This window comes from Lytechinus pictus, chromosome 14, assembly GCF_037042905.1.
Source record: "Lytechinus pictus isolate F3 Inbred chromosome 14, Lp3.0, whole genome shotgun sequence".
NCBI lineage: Eukaryota > Metazoa > Echinodermata > Echinoidea > Temnopleuroida > Toxopneustidae > Lytechinus > Lytechinus pictus.
In genome coordinates, this window is record NC_087258.1 from 5,241,064 (window position 1) to 5,265,040 (window position 23,977).

Genomic DNA, 23,977 nt, shown 5'->3' on the forward strand with positions numbered 1-23,977 from the left:
ATCCTGTGCGAGTTTCAGGTCACATGATCAAGTTCAAAGGTCATGTAAGGTCAATGAACTTTGGCCACGTTGGGGGTATTTGTTGAATTACTATCATATTTCTATAAGTGTATGGGTCTAGTTCATAAAACGTGGAAATAAGAGTAACCAAGTATCACTGAACATCTTGTGTGAGTTATAGTAGTTTTCAAAATCAGCACTGCTGCTATATTGAATCGCGTGATGCAGGTGAGACGGCCAGAGGCATTCCACTTGTTAATATACGTTGTGGCCTGATCGAAAAGGGACTGTTTGCAGGTATTAAACCATGAGGACGATCAATATTTCAACAATTAGATGATGCAAGCGCGAGATTAAGACACAGTTTAGACCTAGAATCTCGGCATTCTGAATGCATTTTCATTTCTTAAATCAATTCATATCAACTAATTCATTGATTTCCGTTGCACACTGTACATAATGTAATAAACATAACATAACAAAGTAAAGAATATTACAAGACCCAACATCATATATAACATAGTTAGTCCTATTGATATGATAAACAACATCAACAAATGAAGCTGTCTCAGATAAGTTTTGCACGGAGGGGCTTGCCAAAAAAGCAAAGCTTGCATGTGAGGCAAGCCCTAAACTATTTTTCATTACCTAATTTACACAAAAAAAAAAAAATAAGTTCGTAAAATGACAATAGTAATAATTATCAATGTGCACTTTGCAAAACAATCATAAACTGAAATGGCATAACAATGAAATCATGAAAATCAATCATGCGAGCGCGAAACGCGAGCTGAAATCCTGAAAATATTTGATATTCCAATCTGAAAAGGGTCAATTTAAGCACCATTTCTAGCACTGTGTACGAAAATTGTTAAGTGAGCCTAAAGGTAAATTGGAAACTCAGAATATGCAGAAAAGGGACAAGAAAAAACGAGAAGAACTTAATAACATGACCGGGCTACCGAGGATTGAAAAATATACAGAACGGTAAGAAAGGTGGATGGCGTCTATTATGAGCTTGCTAAATTTGATGCAATAATCAGCTGATAATGGTCGCAATCAGGACAAAAAATTCTTAGCCAAGGGTAAGCCTAAGGCTAGTTATAATATATCATGTCCTAACCTAAGTAAAGCTTTACGCTGGCTAGATTACCATAAAAAGTCACTTTAATGTTTATTTGGCTAAATGTCCGAAGCTACTACCATATAATTAGAATTTAATTTAAAAATCATTTTAAAAGTCCAAATGTTTCTGGCTCGCTTTGCTCGCTGACTACTTTTACAAATTTTACCACATTTGCTATGTTGTGCTGCTTCAAAATATTTTGTTTAATATCCGCAACTGCGTTGAAGTTAATTTACGTTGTGTGTGTACCCGCGATTTGATAAAAAATGACCATCTGCAACGTTTAAAAATGTCATGAGGTTCCAGGGGCTCCGCCCAAAACCAGTGGCGGCACCAAGGAGGAGGCACGGGGGGATTTGACCCCAGTGAGTTGTCCCCCCACCCCGAAATTTGGAAGAAAAAAAGCACATCAATGATGTGGACCTCATCCGGGATCTACTATATACTGCTACTATATAAAGCAAGCAAAATTGAAATTGATAACGAAATGAAGGAGAAATACATTTTAGGGGTGATTTTATGAATAAATTTTGCACGAATTAGCATAATTTTCAAATCAAAATTCTGTGTAGAAGTTTGGTGACCCTCATGCAGCTCTACCAAAAAGAAATAAAATCGATCAACAAGTAAAAAGAAGAAGCATTTTATGTGAATGTTATAAAATAGGCATCAATTAATTTCGCATAAATTAGCGTAAAAACTTTCCTAGTTGAAATTTTAAAATTCGGTGTCGAAATTTGGTGAACCTCATGAAGCTCTATTATATGGAAGTAAAAAAAAAATCAAAATTGGTCAACAAATAAGCTCATCTTTCCCTTCGGGCCGTATGGGCTAAAAATGAATAGTAAATGTTGTCATAAGGTAATAAGCATTCGACTGAAGATGCAAAGTGCTCCAAAACAGCGTTTTCGTTCTTAGACTTTAGAAAATGTTCTCATCCAGTCACTGTTAGCTCCCAACAATTTGTCACTAACATAAATCTTTCAGGTCGTTGTATAAAATTCAAAATTTCCCCCACGCTACGCATTTGCAGTACCTGTTTACTGAGATAAGTAAATTATATGTTCATATGGGGCTTACAAATCCAATGTTCAAGTCAATATGCATCTCACGATTAGAGTTTTCATTATTCGTTTTAGCGAGATACACATCCTGCGTATTCATAATTTTCATAAATCAAACATTTTCAGCTCGCGCTACGCGCTTGCATCAATATTGTTTGATTAGATAGCTATCCAGTTCATGATTACAAAATGTGCTTAGAACGTCCAGTTGTCATGGTTGTCATCTCCAAATATAATAGGGAGATACAGGGCGCCTTCGAGGTGTTAAAACATCACTCTAGCATCCTCTCCATTACGGAATTAATATCTGGAAATATCGCGAAACTGGACAACCATCTGTTTGTAATCTTTAGTCTACGGAACTGTTTTGGATCATTGATATTACCTATCTTGGTTTTAAGGATCTTTTGGCTACGATTTTTCATATATTTCGGGGAGTTTAACTGTTTGGCGTATGTGACACTGAATGCGTATAGGATACACACGCACTATGTATGCACAGAAAGCGACGCCACGCCCGGAAACACATATGCCCGAAGGACCCAAGCCCATTTTTCTACGTGTGGATGATATCAGGAATGACGAAAAGAAACAGGTCACAGGTGAGGAAATATACGTTGCCTTAGCCCCCCCGGGGGGGGGGCCCACTTCCATTCACGAGTGGATACCATGCGCGACCATGGGGTCTCGAAAAGCACCCTAAACACGTAATTTCCATATTCTGAAAATGCGCCCCTTAACAAGTATTGGCGTGTGAAACCCTACCCTTAACAAGTATTGGTAACAAAACGATACTCTTCGCAAATATTCCCTGAAATGAACCCCTAAACAAGTACAAGAATGATTTATTGTTACGGGTCCTTCGGTCGTCGGCTTTACCTTATTTGGTTTAGTACGACCCCACCTTCTACACCTCGCGCAAATCGGACTCTAAACACGAAGTGTTGGGGCAAAAAGGACATCCTTTATAAAACATTTTAATTTTGTTTTATCATCCCCGCGAATTCGACCCTAAACACGTAATTTTCCTAGCGAAATAGATACCCTTTTTCATTATTTTTTGTGTTTTTGACACCCTTATCACGTTACGTACGTAACGTGCCCTATCGTGAAAAAGACATCCTTTTTACGTGTTTTTTTGGTCGCGCATGATATCCACTCGTCATTGTAAGTGGCCCCCCGGGCCTTAGCCAAAACGCTCAGTCTAGACAATATAGTGGGAATCCAGCAAATTCGCCGTTTATGGAGAATTTATTTGAACTCCCATGAAGACCGCGTCAATTTGATATCCAATGGACTGGTAATCCGCGGAGCGACCGTCGCAATCTACGATGTGAATCCTTTCACAAGGTCTAGGGACGAAAACCTCACCAGAGTGACCGTGAAAGATATCCCGCTGTCCGTCAGCGATGAAGTCATACGCAGTGAGATAGAAAACCGGAAATTCGAGATTCAAGGAGATATCTATCGCCAAAAACTGAGAGTGAACGGTCAACTTACAAATTGTCTAAACGGAGATCGGGTATTATACATTACCCCACCAACACAACCGTTGCCTAGGAAAATGTTATTCGGGACCAACTTTATGGGACGCGTGTATCATCTTGGAAAACCCGAGCACTCCGGTGCAGCTGGCCCAGTCACATGCTCCAGATGCCTTGAATCGGGACACCATGTATCCATACAAAACATGCAAAAGGAAACACATAAATCGAGTAATGTTTTAAACTTTAATGATTTTCAGAAAAGTTTTAAATTGTTAGACAATTAAGCTCGTCATATTTATTTTTCCTCCAGTTACAAAATATGAAATGTATTGCCCATGCATGGATAATCAGGGACTATCTCCAATGCTGATGTCAGAAATGATTTGCATACAATGGGGATTTAAGTGCTTATCGACGCCTGCCACGTCAGAACAGTATGACATTTTGAATTTGAAAAGACATTCATTAGAATTTCTTTTGTTTCTGTTGTTACGCTTCTTCTGCTTAATAGGCTCCTTGTTCTGACAGGAATTACTTGAAACTTATGATGATTGTGCTTTCTCGCGTCGTCCGTGTATGTAAATGTACATAAATAAATGTTTCTAAAAGGATATTGCATGAAAAAAGTAATTTCTGGTATTTTGAGTCAATATAAGCGTAATACGTAATTTAATTGATCAGACATAAAAAACACATTTTGAAGCGATCGTTTTGCGCGTAGATTTCATAGGTTCTCACAAATTATGAGTATAGTCTTTCGTAGTGAATTCTATGTTTATTTATCAAGAAATTTATTTTTTAATGCTCTTAGAAACGCAACTTTTATACTCCATTTTTACACAAAGTCCTTACCGTGGGGGGGGGGGGGGGGGTCCTATACCCTCTCTCGCTCGATCGCTTCGGTATCTCACGCTGTCAAAATATTGTGCCCCCTTCGGGACTTTGCCCCCCTAAAACTGAAAGTGTTCCGGCGCGCCTGGTCTCCTCATTTGCATACCGACCAGGATGTGCATATAATTGTTTTGTGAAATTAAGCGAAACTTTAAAATGTTATAACTTTCTTATTTTGCATCCGATTTTGATGAAATTTTCAGTGTTATGCTTTTTGGATTTTTCTCTTTTTATTCCAATCCATCCTTTTGTCGTGGTGGACTTGTCCTTTAACAAAAGACTTAATGCATGGCTGATCGTCAACAAAACGGAGTGTCGAGTGAGTCTGGACGCTAACCTGTAAAACCTCTTCATTTTATGAAATTGTTGAAATTCAAACCTTATTTCAAATAACCAGAACTTTGTTACTCCTTGACCATTTTCTCTAATTGAGGTATCAAATTAAAGAGAAGATATCAAACTTATTAAAAATGTGGCTTTCCTTTTGAAACCTAAATACAGCTCGCCAAGTGACTTTTTTGTATCCCCTCTTCAAATTATTTTTGCTCACTCATGCCTGAATGATCTAAGTAATTTCAAATGAAAGAGGAGATCCTAAGCTTTACAATGGTAGGTCATTTGTCTATCGTATTTGTGAATAAGTTATGATAATTCTCGATTTTGTTTTTTGTGGAACGCACTGTATAGATCTGTTTTTTTAAATAGAAACCCTTTTTTGTCAAACCGCATGGGGACGAGAATCACATCATTTTTTTTCTTTGCTCTTCAAATTGAAATCAGCACCCCAGTAAAAAATTAAAAAAATCGTTCCCAGGGCGCATTCTCATGTAAGATTGATTTTACAATATTCATCCTGGAAGTTGCATGATTTTCTTTGATTGTCCTAATAATTCAACTTATATATATATATATATAATATTTTTTTCAATGTCAAGGTATCGGAACGGTTCCGGTTGGTCGCGTTGAAACTGGAATACTGAAGCCTGGTATGATTGTTAAATTCGCTCCTGCTAACATCACTACTGAAGTGAAGTCTGTAGAAATGCACCACGAAGCACTCGACAGAGCGGAACCAGGAGACAATGTCGGCTTCAATGTCAAAAACGTTTCCATCAAAGATGTCAAGCGTGGTATGGTCTGCGGTGACAGCAAGAATACCCCTCCTGTTGCTGCTAAGTCGTTTCAGGCTCAGGTATGTGGACGATAGTGACGATAAAGAGTACCAAAGTGGTGACGTCACAACAAAAACAACCTCTATTTTGGATTTTAGCGTTTTGAAACCACATCTCGGCAGGGCATGGAACCGAAAAAAATGTCTACTACCAACATTTGATGGGAATCGGTCCATGGGGCCTTTAGATGACCTCATAAATACATAATTAGCCCCACTGAAGTCAGTGGGGCTCATGTTCAGTGGGGCTCATGTGCGTATTTTTTTTCATGTGCTTATTTTTTTTCTACGGGACTTCAAACTCGCCGTATTTGAATGATATGAAATGTTGCGCATGCAATCAAGAGAATTATGCCTCTTTTAGACCTCACGAATTCACCAAATGAGTTTAAATCATCTTTACTCTGTCGATATCGCATCAAACTTCATCAAACTTTCAGGATATGTAACTAAGTAGATACCAAAGTAGGAGAATATCTTTTAATTGGCAAAACCATATCTATTTGGAGTCAGCAGCGCCCTCATTTGACAAGAAAGGTACATAAACTTCCAAAATACAAATCTTCAAAAGACGTGAAGACATACTCGAAAATTAAAAAAGAGTATAGTTTAAGCTGCACTTAATTAAAAATCCATGCCATTTTCATCAAATTCCGCAAAATTGTAGAGGAATGCATTGCGAAGGTGTAGGGAAGTTAGAAATATGGGGTCCATGTGCTCGTCTTTGAACTATCAGTGTCTAAACTAGTGCGAGTTGGCTTGAACATTGCCTAAAATGCGCCGAAAACGTGCAAAAGTCTAATAATACCGTCTAAAATGCAAATGGTTCCGTAGTTCTGCTCCCAATATCCATGTCATTTTCATCGTACTTTCTACATTTGCAGAGGGATATATTCTGAAGACGTTAAAAGATTAAAGATATGGGGTCCATGTGCTCGTTTCTTAACTGCCAGTGTCTAATGTGCTGCGAGTTGGCTTGGAACAGCCCAAAATGCGCCTAAAACGGGCAAAATTGTGATAATACCGTCCAAAATGTCTAAAATACGAATGATTCCTTAGTTCTGCCCCCAAACATCTTCATCTTCGTGATAGCCTGCAGAGCCCTTTGAAGATTACAGCAGATGATGATGATGAAACATTCAACATCCATGTCATTTTACTCATACACTCCATATTTGTAGAAGAATATATTTCGAAGACGTTAAAACATTAAGAATATGGGGTCCATGTGTTTTTCAAATTATTAGTGTCCAAAATATTGCGAGTTGGCTTGAAACAGCCCAAAATGCGCCTAGAACAAGCAAAAGTCTGATTACACCGTCTAAAATGCGAATGGTTCCGTAGTCTTGCTCACAAACATTGAAAATCCATGTCCTTTTCATCATACTTTGCGCATAGATACTTAAACACCTGAATATACAAAATGTGCAAAATTAACATGGATCCATGTGCTTGATTTTTGTCTCACCTGCATAGCAGAGTGAGACTATAGGCGCCGCTTTTCCGACGGCGGCGGCGGCGGCGGCGTCAACACCAAATCTTAACCCGAGGTTAAGTTTTTGAAATGACAGCATAACTTAGAAAGTGTATGGACCTAGTTCATGAAACTTGGCCATAAGGTTAATCAAGTATTACTGAACATCCTGCCTGAGTTTCATGTCACATGACCATGGTCAATGGTCATTTAGGGTCAATGAACTTAGACCATGTTGGGGGAATCAACATCAAAATCTTAACCTAAGGTTAAGTTTTTGAAATGTCATCATAACTTAGAAAATATACGGACCTAGTTCATAAAACTTATACATAAGGTTAATCAAGTATCACTGAACATCCTGCATGAGTTTCACGTCACATGACCAAGGTCAAAGTTCATTTAGGGTCAATGAACTTTGGCCGAATTGGGTGTATCTGTTGAATTACCATCATAACTTTAAAAGTTTATGGATCTGATTCATGAAACTTGGACATAATAGTAATCAAGTATTACTGAACATCCTGTGCAAGTTTCAGGTCACATGATCAAGGTCAAAGGTCATTTAAGGTCAATGAACTTTGGTCAAATTGGGGTATTTGTTGAATTACCGCCATAACTTTTAAAGTGTGTTGGTCTAGTTCATAAAACTTGGACATAAGAGTAATCAAGTATCACTGAACATCCTGTGCGCATTTTAGGTCACATGACCAAGGTCAAAGGTCAATGAACTTTGGCCATAATGGGGGTATCTGTTGAATTACCATCATAACTTGGAAAGTTAATGGATCTTACTCTTGAAACTTGGACATAAGAGTAATCAAGTATCATTGAACATCCTGTGCGAGTTTCAGGTCACATGATCAAGGTCAAAGGTCATGTAAGGTCAATGAACTTTGGCCACGTTGGGGGTATTTGTTGAATTACCATCATATTTCTATAAGTATGGGTCTAGTTCATAAAACGTGGAAATAAGCATGATAAGAGTAACCAAGTATCACTGAACATCTTGTGCGACTTATAGTAGTTTTCAAAATCAGCACTGCTGCTATATTGAATCGCGTGATGCAGGTGAGACGGCCAGAGGCATTCCACTTGTTGGCAATGGAGCTTCAAAGTTCTCCAAAATGGATGTTCATAAGAATCGAGCATTCAAAAGAATTTGGCATTTTTAGACCTCACGAGATCACAACAATGAGTTTAAAGCTCTATTTCTGAGTCAAAATCCATGAAAATGTTATCAAAGTTTGCATATTGCTATTAATTGTTTGCATTTTTAAGTCTAACAGCACTCTCATTTCTTAGAAATTGCGCGAAAGATAACAAAAACTCCATTTCAAAAATGTGAAATTTCAATAACAAACTTGAGAAGTACAAGAAATGATGCACTTAATTAAAAATCCCTGTCATTTTGACCAAATTTTGCAAAGTTGTAGAGGAAGGTATACCTCAGAGGTGCAAACATTAAAAAATATGGGTTCATGTAATCGTTTTCAAACTATCAGCACTTTTATTAGAGCAAATGTGCTTTTTAAAACACCCTAAAAAGCACAAAAAGCTTTGTATGTATGTGAGGAAAAAATCCAAATCATTCTACCATTCATTCAAACACGGGGTCATATTCGTCATACATTGCAGCACTGTTGCAGTTTGAATAAAATGGAAAAATGGTTCGGAAAATTTCCTCACATAGATACTGCTTTTGACGCGTTTTCGGGTGTTAAAAGAAAAGCAAATTTGCTCTCATATACGTTATAAGAGTGCTGATAGTTTGAAAAGAAGCATATGAACCCATCATATTTAATGTTTGCACCTCTTAGGTATACCTTCCTCTACAACTTTTCAAAGTTTGGTGTAAATGACATGGGTTTTGAATAAAGTGCAGATTTCTTTTACTTCTCAAATTTGTTAATGAAATTTGAAGTTTTTAAGGTTGAATATCTCTCCCGCAATTTTTAAGAAGTGAAAGTGTTGTTAGACTTAAATGAGCAAACAATTGACAGCAATAGAGATAGATTATCCATCTTACGGATACAATTATTAATCATATTGCAAAATTTGATGTAATTTTCATGGATTTTCACTAAGTAACAGGGGCCGCGGAAGCGGGGGAGCTGGGGGATTCAGCCCCCACTTTTTTCCAAAACCGTGTACAAAAAACGTAAAAATGACCATATGATTGTGATTTTTTGCATGGGCAGCCCCCCACTTTGAAAACCGTTCCGCGGCCTGAGTAATAGGGCTTTAAACTCATTGTTGTGATCTCGTGAGGTCTAAAAATGCCAAATTATTTTGAATGCTCGATTCTTATGAACATCCATTTAGGAGAACTTTGAAGCTATATAGCAAAAGAAATGAAGCACATGGACCCATGTTAATTTTTGCATATTTGGAATATTCAGGTGCTAAAGTATCTATGTGCAAAGTATGATGAAAAGGACATGGATTTTCAATGTTTGGGAGCAAGACTACGGAACCATTCGCATTTTAGACGGTATTAACAGACCTTCAATTGTTTTTGGCGCATTTTGGGCTGTTTCATGCCAACTCGCAATACTTTGGACACTGATAATTTGAAAACGAGCATATGGACCCCATATTTTAAATGTCTTAACTTCTTCAGAATATATTCCTCTATAAATCTAGATAGTATGATGAAAATGACATGGATTTTGAATGTTTGGGAGCAGGACTAAGGAACCATTCGTATTTTAGACATTTTGGACGGTATTATCAGACTTTTACTTGTTTTCGGCGCATTTTGGGCTGTTTCAAGCCAACTCGCAACCGTTTAGACACTAATAGTTTAAAAACTAGCACATGGACCCGATATTTTTAATGTTTTAATGCCTTAAGAATATATTCCTCTACAAATTTAGAGAGTATGATGAAAATGACATTGATCTTGAATGTTAGGGAGCAAAACTGCGGGACTATTCGCATTTTAGACGGTATTAGACTTTAATTTGTACGTTTTCGGCGCATTTTAGGTGGATTTCAATATTTTCAAGCCAACTCGCAACAGTTTGGACACTGATAGTACAGAAACGAGCGTACCCCATATTTTTATTATTTTAATGCCTTAAGAATATATTCCTCTACAAATCTAGAGAGTATGATGAAGATGACATGGATTTTGAATGTTTGGGAGCGAAATGTTAAACCATTTGCATTTTAGAGGGTATTATGAGACTTTTGCACGTTTTCGGCGCTTTTTAGGGGATTTTCAAGCCAACTTGCAACACTTGGGACACCAATAGTTTAAAAACGAGCACATAGACCCAATATTTTTAATATTTTCATGTCTTCACAATATTTTCTTCTACAAAACCTGGAGACTATGATTAAAATGACATGGATTTTTAATGTTTGGGGGCAAAACTACGGAACCATTCGCATTTAGACGGCATTATTAGACTTGCACGTTTTGGGCGCATCACTCGCATCACTTTGGACACTCATAGTTAAAAAACGAGCACATGGACCCTATATTTTTAACTTCCCTACACCTTCGATATGCATTCCTCTACAATTTAGCCGAACTTGATGAAAATGACATGGATTTGAAAAAAGTGCAGCTTACAAAATACTTTTTTAATTTTTGAGTAGATTCACGTTTGAAGATTTGTTTTTTTTTCGAATTTTTGCACCATTCTTGCCAAATGATGGCGCTTCTGACTCCAAATAGATATAGTTTTACCAATTAAAAGACTTTCTCTTACTTTGGTATACACTTTGTTATATATCTTGAAATTTTTATGAAGTTTGATGCGGTATCCACTGGGTAAAGATGATTTAAACTCATTTGGTGAATTCGTGAGGTCTAAGAGAAGCATAATTCTCTTGATTGCGCAAGATTGCATATCATTCAAATACGGCGACTTTGAAGACCCGTAGAAAACAAATAAGCACATGAACCTCTATCATTTTTTGCATTTTCATAATGCATAGATACCAAAGTAACTCTCTGCAAAATTTGGTGAAAATGACATGGACTTCATTTTAACTATAGAACGTCCTTAAAGGTCAATGAACTCTGGCCGTGTTGGGAGTGAATTGGCATCTTGGAAAGTTTATGGATCAAGCTCATGAAACATCGACCTAAAGGGTAATCAAGTATGAATGATTGTTTTGTGCATGTCTAAGGTCACATGATCATAGTCAAAGGTCATTTTGGGTCAATGGATATCAGTGGTGTAACAGGCAGGGGGGGGGGCAAGCTGCCCCCCCCCCCACCTGGCGGATTCCACCGGGAAAATTGAAGAAAAAAAAACGGGAAAAGAGAAAAGGGAGGGAGAAAGAAAGGGAAATTGGAGGGAAAGGGGAAAAGGAAAGGGAAAGGTGAAAAGAAAACGAAGAAGAAAAAATATTTGTAATAGAAAAGGAAGGAAAGCGGGAAAAGGAATGAAAGAACATTTGAGAAAGAACATCATTCCGAAAAAGGCCTATGTAATACAATAGCATGATGGGAAATAAATTAAAAGATGACAAAATGGCAAACAATAGTTGGAATTGAAGGAAGAACGGAATAAGTCTAAAGCTAAATTGTAAAACAAAGAAAAGGGACAAGAAAAAGAATAATGACATGACCAGGATAGAAAATAAAGAGCGGGAAGAAAGATGGACTGCATACTACATTGTTCTATACGCTAACTAAATTTTATGCAAATAAGCTACCGGGGCTTTGCCCCAGACCCCACGCAGTAGGGGCTCATCATCTATAACCTTCAAATGGCTCTATAACGCCCCCTGTAGGGACCCTTCCTACATTAAGCTTTATATTCAATCACTGGCGTACAGGCGCGGGGGGGTTCTTGGTTCCACATCCAAGAAATAAGAGAAATTATTGGACACAACGTATAATGAAATGAGTGTAAACAATGAAATGTTTCATTTTGCTGAATATAATGGATATCTATCACCTAATTAACATTTAATTTAAAAAGGCCTTTTTTCCAGCTCGCTTCGCTCGCTGGCGACATTTTACAAATTTTCCCTCATTGCTATGTTTTGCCCCCTCAAAATTTTTGGTTCAACTTGGTTGAATACATGTGTTGTGTAAAAGCTATATTCGGTATATACCCGCGATTTGATTATTTATACCCGCGATCTGCGAGGTTTACATTGCTTCGATATCGAGAAGTTCTGGGGGCTCCAGACGGACCCCAACCGCATAGCACTGCCGTATATGAGTATGGAAGGGTTGGGTCATGGTCCCAAAAAGCTCTACAACCAGAAAAAAGGATGAAAGAAAAAAGCAAAGGAAAAGTGTAGGATATGATATTTGTCACGTGGGAAGTGACTTTTTTTAAATTATTTACTTACTGCTGCTTGACACCAAATAAAGAATACGTAAAACTGATAAATACAGTTATTAAAAAGATTTAATCAAATCTTTCTTGTCATTTTGTGGTTTTCTTTTGATTCTTTTATAATGATTGTACATGAAATATACATGGTTATAACAAAATATAACTTAACTCAAACAATAGTTGAATAGAGCCCCCGTCATCTGTTCTGGCTTGACATGCCCCACTCGGCCCTGGTGGTCGGTCCAGTTCCTGGCCTCCGCAGCTATAGCGATGTCTCTTCCACTCGGCCTCGGCCTCCGCAGACTGTGTTGCCCCTTGATGAGTAACCCCTAGATCAGAGATGTGGCTTCAACGAATTATTGGACGAGATCGAGCCCCCCAATGATGACATGAATTTTGACCAATCATGTCGGTGGAGAACCGGTGGCAGCTGGGGTCGTTATCTCGTCACCGACGTAGTCCCTCAGTTATAACTTAGACTGCCTATACGAACGTCTGTAGTCTATTCTAGCTTAGGTGGTTCTCCCTGAATTACCGAAATTAACCTCCTAATATACCCTACCGTTACTAGGACTAACTGTAAGATTTCTATAAAGTAATTCAAAGAATTTCGTTAACAGATGAGTGCATAAAACAACACATTCCTTTTAATAAAAGACACTTCCTGTGTATCTATACATCTACACTCATCAATGCTAGATCACTTTTGGTTATTTACGACACCTGTATGAAAATGCTTCTCCTAAAGAAATATTTCGAACACCTGTATAAGATATGACATAAACCTGGTACACTTGTACTCTAAAAGGAGGGGGGTATCAAGCGTTTCCAATGCTTGCTTTCAAAGTATTCAAAACATATCTACATGCTTGTCTACAGGCCTACCCTAACGTGGACCAATTAACTATTTTAAACACATATTTAAAATCTGTAATTAAATTTATATCCTGACAATATTATTTACTGAATACAATGTCAAAAATATCTCAAAGTTAAATTCTCATGAAAATGTGATTTTTATTCTCGCTCGCTTCGCTCTCTCGGGACTTTTATCAAGCAGATTTTTAGCACATGCGCCATACTGCGCCTCTCGTTTTTTATACTGTTAACGCTACTGCCGCAAAGAATCATGTTCACAATGGCATACAGACCACAAAAAAGGGAATGGAAAGAGAGAAGAGTGAAATATATTATTCTCTTTATATCATGTCAAAATCTATCACAAAACTTGATTTTTGCGTAAAAAATTATCAAAATTTTTGCTAAAAAAAAAAATCTACCTGATACGGTAATGTCTGGCCCTCTCAAAATCGTCGCCTTATTACACCATAACGCTTGTTCATACCATGATATGACCGGGAAATTTTTAGCTCTTGCTCCCCTGGACACCGACCCCTGTTACGCCGCTGATGGATATAATATTTTATTAACATGTTAGTGTTTTCTTCTGTGAATAATTATTCATTAGCTCTTTTCAAAGGCAGCACTGCTGTTATATCGAATTGCGTAATACAGGCGAGACTACAAGAGGCGTTCCACTTGTTTTTTTAAATTCTGACCAAAATTCTGGTCAAAATTAAATTGGCGCTCCCCTAGTTTGAATATCGATTCGCCCCCCCCCCCCCCCCCCAGTTCAAACATTAATTTGACGTCCCTATACCGAACATCAAGTTTGCACCCCCTCCCCTAGTTTGAACTTCAATTTTGCCCTGCCCCCTATAGTTTAAAAATAAATCTGGTGCCCGTTAGAAAAAAAACCGCATCGAAATCCAAAACCCGAGTGATTTCGCACGCGCACGCGACCTCACTGATTAGTATAAGCCATACAGGTGTTGCATATAACTGGTTTCCAAATTACCTTTCTGATCGCAAACAGTTTACACTTTTAATACAATATTAAATCTAATATTTTGCCAATAACATGCGGTGTCCGCAAGGAAGTATAAAAGGTCCTTTGTTTTTAATTTATGTTAATGATATCATCTATTCCTCTAAAATATTAAAATTTGTACTGTATGCAGATGATACTAGTATTTTATTGTCACACAAAAATTAATTAGAATTTATTGAATTAGTTCATAGCATAAAATCTTTAGGTGTAATAATCGACAAAAGACTAAATTGGTCAGAACATCTTAATAATATCCATGGGAAAATAAGTATGTACATAGGTATTATGCGAAAAATTCGTCATTTTATTTGAATAAAAAGAGAAAAAATAAACAAACATAACGCTGAAAGTTTCATCAAAATCGGATGTAAAATAAGAAAGTTATGACATTTTTAAGTTTCGCTTAATTTCACAAAATAGTTATATGCACATCCCAGTCGGTGTTTAATGAGGAAACTGATGACATCACTCAATCATTATTTCTTTTGTGTTTTATTATATGAAAAATGAAATATTCTAATTTACTCCTCATTGACCTGTGAAACAGTGTTTTATTTCTCCCTGAACTTGTGGAATTACCATTATTTAACATTTTATGGTTCAGTCAAGTTGGTCCTTATCGTCAAATCTGTTAAAATAGAAATATTGTATAATTCAAACAGTAGAAAAAAAAGAAACAGTGAGTGAGGGATATCATCGATTATTTCATTTGCATGTGACTAAATTGTGCATTTAACTATTTTGTGAAAAATAAGCGAAACTTTAATGTCATAAGTTTCTTATTTTACATCCGATTTTGATGATATTTTCAGCATTATGCTTGTCTGATTTTTCTCTGTGGATCCAAATCAACATTTTTCTGAGGTGGACTTGACCTTTAAATCATTGTAGAATAGTTTGGTCAGGTACTAATAAGAAAAAAATGTATCGGTTATTTGTTTTGCATAAGAAAGGAACTCGCACTATACCTTACTCACACTATTTCTCTTTAAAAAAATAATGACATTAAAACTCTCTTGGGGGAGGGGAGGGAAAATATTTCTAAGGAAAAAAAATTGACAAGCAAAAAAAAAAAACGGTTTCAACCACAAATTAAGGGTATTTCGTAAAAAATGGACAAGCAAAAAAAAGTCTTCACTCTTAAAAAAAGGGGGAAAACCTTTCTTTTCATGGCAATTTTACATTAAATTTTTTTAATTTTGCTTTTCAAGGGGGGAGGCACGTGCTCCCCCCCCCGGATCCGCGCCTGTATCTCACACAGCGTATCTCCCTCATCTTGAACTGTACTAAGTTATGGAATGCTTCTACATTTAAAAAAATATACATTCACAATATGCTTTTAAATCTAAATATAGAAAATTTATTTTATCTGCATAATGTGTTTTGACTGTTGTTTGTAGTCTGATTGTCCTATTGCAAATTCGATTGTTCTTTTAACTTCTTGATTTACCATATTATATTGTATATTTTGTATGTAAGGGGATCACTGTTTAGCAAGCCATAGGCTTTTGTTGTGATTCACAAACACATTTTATTGCATATATCCGCTTGGCATTTTATGAATTATTAATAATTTGAAATTGAATTGAACATTGATTTGGCGCTCCCACCTAGATTGAACATCAATACGGCCCCCTTTGTGAAAATCAATTTGGCGCAACTCGTTTCAATATCAATTTGGCGCCTCCTAGTTTGAACCTCGAGTCGGCGCCCACTAGTTCAAACATCAATTTGGCGCCCCCCCCCCCCTAGTTTGAACATCAATTTGGCCCCCTTTAATTTTTTTATTCATCTTTATTTCACAAGCCGATTAAAAAGGTTCTTTTTAAAAACAACATAAATACAGTAGAAATAGTTCAAAGATATGTTCAATGTAGAGCAGCTCATTACAGAATATGTGGATGTTACATACTGCATTGAGGTAAAACAAAATACATGTTAACTAATCATTACATTTACAGTGAAAAAGGAAAAAAATAAAATGTGTTCTAAATATAACGAAAGGCTTGTGAGGCACACTTAAAAGGCCTCAGAGGTCTGCAGGAAAGGTAGCCTGAATAAGAAAAAAATAGCTATACACAGAAGAACACAGGGTTGGAGCAGAAAGTTTAAAGTAGGGTAAAGTAAAGAGAAGAGTCAGGAGAAGGGGGTTACATCGGCGGATCCAGGGGGGTGGCGCAGGGGGCGCGCCCCCCCCCTAATATTTGAGCGGCGCCGCTCAAAAAAAGGTTAAAGAAAGAAAAGGCGCCGCTTGAAAAAATAAAAATAAAGGAAAGGAAAGAAAAGAAAACTACCTTTTTTCAAACAACTTCGCCGGTATAGCAGTGCGCTGCCTGCATATAACTGGTGCCAATTAAGAATAATCAGCGCCACCTAAATCTAAATCGGCGCCGGACAAGAATAATCAGCGCTATTTGGTTATAAATCGGCGCAAGTCAAGAAAAAATGACACTGCCAGAGTCTTAACCGGCGCCAATCAAGGATAATCAGCGCCACCTAAATCTAAATCGGGGCCGGACAAGAATAATCAGCGCCATCTGGTTATAAATCGGCGCTGCCAGAGGCTTAACCGGGGCAGATAAAAAATAATCAGCTCCATAACTAAATCGGCGCCGGGCAAGAATAATCAGCGCTATTTGGTTATAAATCGGCGCCAGTCAAGAAAAAAATCGGCACTGCCAGAGTCTTAACCGGCGCCAATCAAGGATAATCAGCGCCACCTAAATCTAAATCGGCGCCGGACAAGAATAATCGGCGCCGGTAAAGAAAAATCGACGCTGCCTGAGTTCTTAACCGGCGCCAATCAAGGATAATCAGCGCCACCTAAATCTAAGTCGCGGCGCCGGACAAGAATAATCGGCGCCTCCTGGTTCTAAATCGGCGCCAGTCGATTATAAATTGCCGCTGCCTGAATCTTACGTGACGTCTGTAAAAATAATCAGCACTACTTGTTTAAATCGGCGCCGGTCAAGACAAATCGGCGCTGCCTTTGTCTTAACCGGCGCCACCTAAATTTAAATTGGCGCCGGTCAAGAATGATCAGCGTCCCCTTGTTCCACTAAATAGGCTCCAGTAGAATAATGAAGAAGGGCCTATTGCCAACCAAATCTAGATCGGCGCCGGTCAAGAATGATCAGCGGCACCTAGCCGGTTATACATTTTATTGTTGAATGGCCATACCGAGGTTGTTGTTTTACCTGACGGCTAAGAAAGCACGAATGCCTGTGAGCAAGCAACCAGGGGACTAACGGCTTAAGGTCCTCTCCGAGGGACCTGGTAATGAGGATAAATGTCTTACCAAAGGGCACTAGCGCACCACTTGAGAATCGAACCCGGGTCACCGGAATCCGAAACCCCCGCCCTACCGACTGAGCTATCGCGAATAACAAAGCTTATCGCATGCCCTTACAGAGTGGACTGGGGCGGGACAGTTGCCCACAGATGTCATGAAATCTTTAATTTGTTATTTTAGGAAATCCCAGAAAAAAAAAAATAGTGGAGAGCAAATCCCTTAATTTTGATTTTATTTTCCAATGCTTTAGTAAAAAAAGGTCAGTCACTTTTCTTCTTTACACATTCCACATTGTTCCGGCCTTTAGTGTAAGACAGCTACTCTAGTGTTTTATGAAGATGATTCGATATTTTAGTCCAAAACGTTGCTTATACCGGGAGTGTATAATTACGCAACCTTGCAGACGTATATTCGTTAGACCTTAAGGACGTTCCACAGTTAAAGTGAAATCCATGTCATTTTCACCAAACTTTGCACATAAATACTTTAGAACCTTAATATTTGAAATATGCAAAAATTAACATAGGTCCATGTGCTTGATTTTTTGCTATAGAGCTTCAAAGTTCACCCAAATTGATGTTCTTAAGAATTGCGCATTCAAAAGAATTTGGCATTTTTAGACCGCCCAAGATTACTACAATGAGTTTAAACCTCCATTACTCAGTCAAAATACATGAAAAAGTCATCAAATTTCGCAAAAAAGTTAATAATTGTATCGTTAGAATGGAGAATCTATTAATAGTGCTATTTGTTTGCAATTTTAAGTTTAACAGCACTGTCATTTCTTAAAAATGGCGTAAAAGATAACAAAATCCCAATCTAAAAAATGTAAAATTTCAGTAACAAACTACAAACGTACAATAAATGCTGCACTTTATTCAAAATCCATGTCATTTTCACCAAAATTTGCAGAGTTGTAGAGGAAGGTATACCTAAGAGGTACAAACATTAAAAAATAGGGGTTCATGTGCTTGTTTTTAAACTATCAGCATTTTTATTAGAGCAAATGTGCTTTTTAAAACACCAAAAATGGGCCGAATGCTTAGTATCTATGTGAAGAAAAAATCAAAACCACTCTACCATTTATTCAAACTCGGGGTAGTATTCGTGATTCTTGGCAGCACTGCAGAGTAAAGTATTTTGAAATTGTAGAGAACATTTTTTTTAATGGTCCATGGAATAATTCAATTTTTTAGCTTCATGAAATAACGCATCGGATCTGCAGTTAAAGTGCAGAAGATGAGAAAAATCAGCTCATACCCGCAGCTAATTAATCACCTGTTCATCCATTGTGACGTCAGCGCGCAGAGTGTAAACTATGCGCAGATCATAATGCGCACAAATATAACTGTGGAACGTCCTTAAACCACTACATATCATTTTCAATGTATAAATACAGTTTGTCAATACCTTTGTTTTAACCAACGAACGTAGAGGGCAGCAACACACAAGCGTGTTGCTCTAAGGAAGGTCAACTCCGCTCGAATTTTGTGACCACTTTAAAAAATAAGGTGGGGTTTTGGGAAATTTGTCGAGTTGATTTTTTTTCATTTGTTAATTTCAAATATTTTTTAATGAACAATTATTAGATCGGTTATTCTGGGTATAAATATTAAAAATATTACTTACATTTTTAAAGAAAATATTTAGCTTAAATAATCATGATTTTGACATTTTCCCTCATTTTGGAATATTAAGCCTGTGACGAGGATACATCATATCTCTTATTTTCTTCTGCTGAATTTCGCTGCACCACTAATAAATGCATAGACAACCACCGTAATAATCGAGGTCATTTTTCTGGCCTGGGTGCGCCGAGTCTGGGCCGGTCGCGCAGCTAGCTAGTGACGTTGATGATGCGCTGGGGCTTCAGGCGACTCGTCATAGATCTAGCAACTTAGACAATGGCGTCTAATTTGCCTGGCCTGATTTGAAGTGTAATGGCTTCACGGCTGATATTTATCAACGATGATTGTTCAAGGTTAGATTTCAAATTTTAAATGTCATTTGACTTTTAAGTCTATAAATCTGAAATAAAGGCGCTGTATCCCCGAAATCCGGGTCTAAATTTCAACTCTGAGTCCGAGACCATGGCATGGACGGCGAAAAAACAACCCATGCATCGGATGCATTGCATTGGCTGCGCGCTGCGCTGCAGCTGCACTGTGATGATGGGTTCAGCGAAGAGCTCAGAGAAAATAAGGTGGTTATATTCAATCCCGAAATGCTTTGCGAGTGGTCACAAAATCGTCTCGACGCAAATCACCTAATACAGCCGTCTGGTGAAATCGCTGATAACAACAATCACCGATTTGGTAATGATTTTAGTTTCCTGAAACTTATATTTGTAAAGTTTTAAATATCAAAGTATGTTTTTATATGTATGTATATTCCTCAACATATTTTTAAAGTTATCTTTGATATTGTTGTAGTCATATTCTTTCATATTCGTTTTTTGATCGCTACTAATTTGTTGTTGTATGTGATCGGCATTTGATTTCGTTGGCATGAACAATAAAATACGCGCGCAGCTCAGCTGCATGCGCGTATCGAGTTGACCTTCCTTATAGCAACACGCTTGTGTGTTGCTGCCCTCTACGTTCGTTGGTTTTAACGTTTAAATGTTTACGCCACAAAATTTGATTTATTTTAATCTTCCATTAAAGGAAACCAAAACCCAATCCCAATCCCCAATTCCAATCTTATTGGAAAGAGTAAAATGAGAGGAACAATTTAAAAAAAGTTTCATCAAAATCGGTTATGAAATAAGCATGTTATGGGAGTTTGAAAACTCTTGTTGTACTTTCTATGGGCATCCTCAAATTGGCAAACGTGCTTCAAAATGGCTGATGTTGTGGACAATTCTCCATTTGTTTTGTACACAAATTTTCAGATTTTCCTCATTATCTTTCAAATTGCATCTTGCCTCCTTCTGAGCACAACATACTAGTATGTCATGGGAAAATATAATCCACACCATATATGCCAAGGTCAGGAGGAGATAATGTGAAATATGTAAAATAATGGGGAAAATCTGAAAATATGTGTACAAAACAAATGGAGAGTTGTCCACAAAATCAGCCATTTTGAAGCACGTTTGCCAATTTGAGGATCCACATAGTAAGTACAACAAGACTTTTTAATCGTCCATAACTTGCTTATTTCATAACCGATTATGATGAAACTTTTTTTAAATTGTTCCTCTCATTTTACTCTTTCCAATTAGATTGCTTCTCTTCTTGGGTTTTGGTTTCCTTTAAGTTAATTATTCATCTGATCATTCAGGAAGAAGTTTAAAACAAAGATAACGATACCTATAAAACTGGAGAACTTTTTCCAAATCTCCGTCTTGAAAGATCTCTTTCTGAATTCAGCCCATGAGCATTATATCCAGTTTCATCAAAGTAATTAGATAAAAATTACTCATCATTACAAATTGCATTAGATTTAGTGAAAAGCATCACAATATATAATGCTGTATGTAGGCATAAACATCATGTACATGAAAATTGAATGATAATATATAAACCTGGATTGGTGATGTATTACAAATGATTCATGATGACTTGTAGTATCATTGTTTATGCAGTGGCGTCGATCCGGGGGGGGGGGCACCAATGAAAATGTTGGGTTTGGGGGGCAAGCATATCGTTTTGCCCTCCCCCAATAGTTCTGCATGTGAAAAAATAAAATAAGATGGTAATGTACACAGAAATCAGCAAGTAAGATAGAGCTACACAACTCGTTCTTTATTTCAAATCGTGCAAATTGTCCGCTTTTCAGATTGGAATATAAAAATTTTCAGCTCGCGCTTCGCACTCGCATCATTTCTGTAGCAAAAACCCATACTTTTTATGATTAAATATATGTGAATAGAATGTCCCGTTTTCAGTTCTAATCAAAAGAACTCCCGCTTCGATTTGCAATAATCTTTTGTTGGATATAATCTTGTTCTCTATTAAAAATGTCCATTAAACTGTCATTTTTTCAGATCGAAATATCAAAATTTTAAGCTCGCGCTTCGCGCTCGCATCTATTGTTTTTTAGATACCCATCTTAATCATTGATACCAAAATGCTTAGAATATAAACCTTTCTGGTCAGAATATAAAGAAATTTTAGCTCGCCCTCGGCACTCGCATTATCTGTGTAATGAGATATGTATCCTCCTCATGAGTTACTACAAACAGTCCTAAACAGGCACCTTTTTTCAGGTCAGTATACTATAAAAATTTCAGTTCGCGCTTCGCGCTCGCATTAATTTGTTGGTGAGATATGTGTCTCTATCTCATGAGTCATATAGATATATATATATATATATATACACCTTTTTCAACATTTTCTTTTATGGCGCCGGTGAAGTGCAAAAAATTGTGCGCTGCTCGGCAGTGCCCCCCCCCCCTTTCGGAAAAAGCTGGATCCGCCTATGGGGTAGATGTAGAAGGAAATAAAAGAAAAAAAGAGAACGATATGAGAGAAGTGAAGAATAAAATGAGCTCCAAAGTAGAAAAGATGAGCAAGAGAGACTGGATCAAAATATGCAAGCATATAATAAAAGGAGACATTCCTTAAGTACATGAAGTGTTTTTTTGGTAATATATATATGCGACAATTTATAGGTTTTCCCTTGTTTTTTCTTTCTCTTTCCTCTTCCCCTATCTTTTTCCCTTCCCTCTTTTTCCCCCTCTTCCTCTCTCTTTCTCTTCTTCTCCCCACTCATCTGTCTCTGTTCTTCTCTTCTTTCACCCCTCTCTCTTTTCCTTCTCTTCCTTTCTCCCTCTTCCTCTCTTTATTTTCTCAGTTCTTCTTTCTTTTTTTCTCTTCCTTTCCCCGAATTCCTCTCTCTCTTTTTTTCTTTTATCCCCCTCTTCCTCTCTCTTATTTCTTCACTCTAAAAATTAGAATGTTAAATCAACATTTGAAAGGTTGGAGGAGTGACAACCTTTTTCAAATGTTACATCCAACCTTGTATAAAGCTGAATCCAACATTATAAGTGTTGGGTAGAACCATTTAAAGTGGTAAATGCAACATTTAGCAAATGTTGTCACTCCTCCAAACTTTCAAATGTTTAGTTAATATTTCGTTTTTTAGAGTGTTCTTTCCCCCTCTTCCTCTCTCCTCCCCTTCTTCCTATCTTTGTTTTTATCTCTTCTTTCCCCCTTTTCATTTTTTTTCTCTTCCATTCCCCCCTCTTCCCATCTGGGTTGTCAATGTGATTCATCATGCTACTAAAATATGGTATCAAAACGCTGACATGCAAAAAGAGAAAATTGTTGACGTCACACTTCGGGGCTCTATTTGATGATTTGTTAGAATTATTGTTCGATTATTACTCTTACAAAAGAAGCGTAGTGGTGTAGCGGTTCTGACCATTGCCTTGTAATTTGAGGATCGTGTGTTCAAATCCCGCTTTGCCATTCGATCTCCACCAAGGTGTTGAATGGGTAACCGGGTAGGATGCGAAAGCCTTTAATTTTATACATTCCAAAAAAAAATTAGTTTGGGACAGAAAATTGATGTAAGATAAGAAAGTTGTGAAATTTCGAAGCTTCGCCAAATTTCATAAAACAGTTAAGAATAAAATATAACGGTTAAACTTGAACTCACATAGACGAAGTCGACATCAAGAGAAACATACACCCTAACACACACACACACACACACCCACGACAAAAGAAATTCAATAAAGACTGTTAGCCATTTTCAGGTCATCTTTTTAGTTTATTTCATATATGGCAAAAATCAGTTTGTAAATGATAGATCTTGTTTTCATTTCTCGTTCCATTTCCAAAGAATATTGGAAAAAAAGATTAAGAGAACATGTTTAAAATCATTAAAAAAAATATAGTCATAAAGCCCTTTCCCCACGATACCCCCTGAAATGATTCGATCTTCTCAATCCAATCCAGATTATCATCATGAACCACCCGGGGGAAATCCACGCTGGCTACAGCCCGGTCGTAGATTGCCACACAGCCCACATTTCCTGCAAGTTCACTAAACTAATCGAGAGGCTGGATCGCCGAGGAGGCAAGGTGCTTGAGGAGAATCCACAGAAGGTGAAGTCTGGGGATGCTTGCATCGCAGAACTGGTTCCTACCAAGAAGATGGTTGTCGAGGTCATGTCGGAGTTCCCTCCTCTTGGGCGGTTCGCCGTACGCGACATGAAGCGGACAGTCGCCGTTGGTGTGGTGAAGTCGGTAGAGAGGGAAGAAGCTTCTACCGGCAAGGTTACCAAGTCAGCCCAGAAGGCGGGTGGCAAAAAGTGA

The 23,977-nt window shown here is 37.5% G+C and overlaps 1 protein-coding gene across 1 annotated transcript; it reads left to right on the forward strand.

Annotated features, from left to right (window-relative positions):
* The first annotated feature begins 2,680 nt into the window (after window positions 1–2,680).
* Window positions 2,681–23,977, forward strand: LOC129275994 (uncharacterized). Its single transcript, XM_054912441.2, has 4 exons — window positions 2,681–2,792; window positions 3,462–3,614; window positions 5,504–5,760; window positions 23,618–23,977. The coding sequence occupies exons 1-4, from the start codon at window positions 2,681–2,683 to the stop codon at window positions 23,975–23,977; spliced, it is 882 nt and encodes a 293-aa protein (XP_054768416.2).